Below are 3,478 nucleotides of genomic sequence, written 5' to 3' on the forward strand. Positions count from 1 at the left end.
CCCGAGCTCTCGGACCTCAAGTGGATTATGGATCTGGCCTTTTTGGTCGACATGCTGTGTCACTTGGACAGACTGAACCTGACCCTGCAGGGTAAGTTAAAAATGCTGCCTGACCTGGTGCAAAGTGTGTTTGCGTTTGTCAACAAACTGAAGCTGTTCAAGGCGCATATTCAAAAGGGAGATTTAACGCATTTTCCCACTCTGCTAAAAGCCAGCGGGCAAGTCACCAGCGCCGCCCTGAATAAGCAAAGAGCCAGATATGCAACACTGGTTGAAAACCTGCACGAAAGCTTTGTGACCCGGTTCCGTGATCTACAACTGAAAAGGCCACAGATTACGTTCCTCGTCGACCCATTTAATGCGGAGACGGACTGTTTGAAAGCCCCGCTGGTCACAGATGAGGCTGCGGCTGAGTCGGAGATGACCGATCTTTGTGAGGAGGACCAACTGAAACCTGCTTTAAGGGAAGGGACCATTGAGTTCTGGAAAAGTGTGCCAATGGAAAAATATCCCAATGTCAAATGGGCTTCGCTTAAGATACTGTCAATGTTTGGGTCAACATACGTCTGCGAGTCTGTGTTTTCTACCCTGAAACACGTGAAATCAAAGCATCGATCTGTTCTGACTGACACCCATGTGAAAGAATTGCTTTGAGTGGCAACAACGGAATACAAGACAGATTTGAAGAGGATTGTTCAAGGCAAGGAATGCCAGAAGTCCCACCAAGCAACATGCATAGTAAAAGAAAAACACTATTGTAAATTATTTTATTTTTGTTTGTGGACTAGGTTGAACTGAGAGTTTGTGTGTGTGAGACAGTGCACACAATGTTCATTGTTGAAAATGACTGGCCTGTGGTCTTAGTACTGTAGGAGTCAATTTCTGTCATTATCATGTTGGTGTGTGACATTTACAATAAATCTGGCTGAGCAGTGTGTGTGAGAGGAAGGGGTGGGTGATGTTCATGTGTGCCCATGTGTATGATGTGGCTCTTTGCAGTAACACAGTAAAAAATGTGGCTCTTGGTCTCTGACTGGTTGGCCACCCATGAGCTAGAGGCTCTGTCCGGATGACCGTCTGACTTTCAGGAGACCGAGGACTGCAGAGAGGCAGTCCGGGAAGAGCACCCCGCTGGCACCTGTCCTGTGAGGGGGAGACGGATGTCGCCGAGGGAGAGAGAGCCCCTTTCTGTGGGTGTGAAATGGATGTCGGTGAGGAGAAAGAGCCCCTTTCCATGGGCTTCCCCTACAGGCACTGAGCTTGTGAGGATGAGATGGATGTCGACGAGGGAGAAAGAGCACCTTTCTGTTGGTGTTCCCCCGCAGGAGGTTCCAGCCTGTGAGGGAGGAATGGATGTCAACGTGGGACGATGGAGCTGTGGTGGAGCCCCACAGTTCATCAGGAAAACTGAATTCTTGCTTAAAAGATGATTGAAGAAAAAATGAAGAATTTTAACAGAATGCCACAAGCCACCCGGCCTGGTGAGGAAAGATGGCTTGAAAAGAAAACCATTTTTGACATTTCCATGTCTTTATGGTTTCCTGAGTTACTGAGGATTTAACAAAGAACATGGTTTATCTGAAAATATCCTATAATTCTCTGTCAAAATTGAACCAGAAGAGAATGAGATTTTCTTGATGAGTTTTAATTTTTCTATTAAAGTTTTTCCTTGTGAAAAGCTTGAATCATGGCAAAAAGGAAAAAGAGGAACAAATGATTGCCCAACCTGCCACCACCCTACCAGCTGAGAGCCAGATTGTGTGAGAAAAATCTTTGTTGTTCAGATTGAGAGCTCAGCACCAACTATAATATTTTTAATACATATGATAATTTTAGATTTATATCTAGAAATAGTAGTTGTTGATTTATTTAGATTGTAAGCAAATCAAGACAATTATTGATGATTTTAAGGTTTATATTTTATTGCTTGTTGCTTTGCTGTAGCTCTGTTAAGCTTCTATATAAAATTCCTGAAAAGGATATAGTTGTATGAAAGGGCTGATATAAAAACATAGTAAATCACAGAACCAGATGTCCACTTCTAGCATTCAGTGCTATACTTGAAAAACAGCTGTCTGCTACAAATGAAGATAAGCAGTGACAGTGAACCTAAACAGAGCAGAAAACCAAAACAATGAGTTAAACTAGAATGACTGCTTTGCAATGGTATGCCTCCGCTAGCCAGTCAACCTCACAGGAATAGCACAGATGTGAGGTCATTGACCTTGACCTTTGACCACCAAAATCTAATCAGTTTATATGTGAGATGTGGACATTTGTGCCAAATTTGAAAAAAAAAAAAAACTCACTTAAGGTGTTCCTGACATATTACATTCACAAGAATGAGCCAAACACGAGGTAACAGTGACCTTGACCTTTGGCCACTAAACTCTAATCAGTTTCATCCCTGTGTCCAAGTGAATACTTGTGCCAAATTTGAAGATATTCCCTCAAGGCGGTCCTGAGATATCATGTTCACAAGAATGGGTCAAATGGAACCCAAAAACATAATGCCTCTGGCTGCAGCCATTGTCAGCACGGAGCCCGATCTCACAGCATAGTGTACAATAGCTACATTGATCCACTGTAATAACAACTGTAAAATTGCAACATGGCAACATGGCAACATTTGTTGTATTGTAGCCCATCTGCCGTCTTCATGGTCTTCTTCTTGATGTTTTACGGCAGTTGTCAAACAAGGAAATGGCACATTACTGCCACCAACCATGGAGACAGAAATTAACATGCAGTGTCTGGCGAAGGCATATGGTTTGGAACTTTATCATTTTAAAAACACTAGAAGTTGGTGGCATGGTACCAACTGGCATGGTACCAAAGATACCAGTTTGTGCCAGATGGGTGTGGCTTCTGTTCCATTTAAATCCAGCACATGAAATGGTGCATGTTGCTTGTGCCTACCTGAAGCTACCGGATAAACTGTGACACATCAACAAAATATCATGTGGAATCTAACTGAACGGTGAAGAGCAGCATCTTTTCGGTCAGAAAATGTGAGCACCATATCCTAGCCCACAACATTTGATTATGAATCAGAACCTCTGCAGATAGGAAATCTGAATCTTGCTGAACTTGACAGTTCATTCTTTGACCTAGATTGTGTAAAATCATGGTTGAATAACATGAAAAACTGATAAAATCACACCTGATATTAATATGGTGCCCTGGTATTTGGGGTAGTATCTCCATCAGTGATGTAGACTGTTCTCTTTGTGTTCAAAAGGAGAGACATCATGTTCCCTTAATATGAAAGTACAGCCTATTTTAACATTATCAGATGATGAAGATCAATCTCCTATCGGTACCTTCTGCTGCCTGCTCCATTCAGGAGAGTTTCCACACCCTTGCTGCTATGTAACAAGCAACATTCTAACATAGCCAAATGGAACACAGCCAAACAAACAGAGACTGACACACCCCAACGCCCAATTTCTTTTGGAATATGACTAAAACTAAGAAA

At 42.5% G+C, this 3,478-nt stretch overlaps 1 protein-coding gene across 1 annotated transcript in view; it reads left to right on the forward strand.

The window, feature by feature from the left end:
* The window catches only part of LOC109970150 (piggyBac transposable element-derived protein 4-like), an 11,830-nt gene extending 10,572 nt beyond the window's left edge, over positions 1 to 1,258 (forward strand). The window contains 3 exon segments of the mRNA XM_020617526.1: positions 7 to 91; positions 212 to 490; positions 1,089 to 1,258. Of these exon segments, the coding sequence (XP_020473182.1) occupies positions 7 to 91; positions 212 to 490; positions 1,089 to 1,258 (534 nt within the window).
* The last annotated feature ends 2,220 nt before the right edge of the window (positions 1,259 to 3,478 follow it).

Source organism: Monopterus albus, unplaced genomic scaffold (genome assembly GCF_001952655.1).
Source record: "Monopterus albus unplaced genomic scaffold, M_albus_1.0 scaffold191.1, whole genome shotgun sequence".
NCBI classification, from domain to species: domain Eukaryota; kingdom Metazoa; phylum Chordata; class Actinopteri; order Synbranchiformes; family Synbranchidae; genus Monopterus; species Monopterus albus.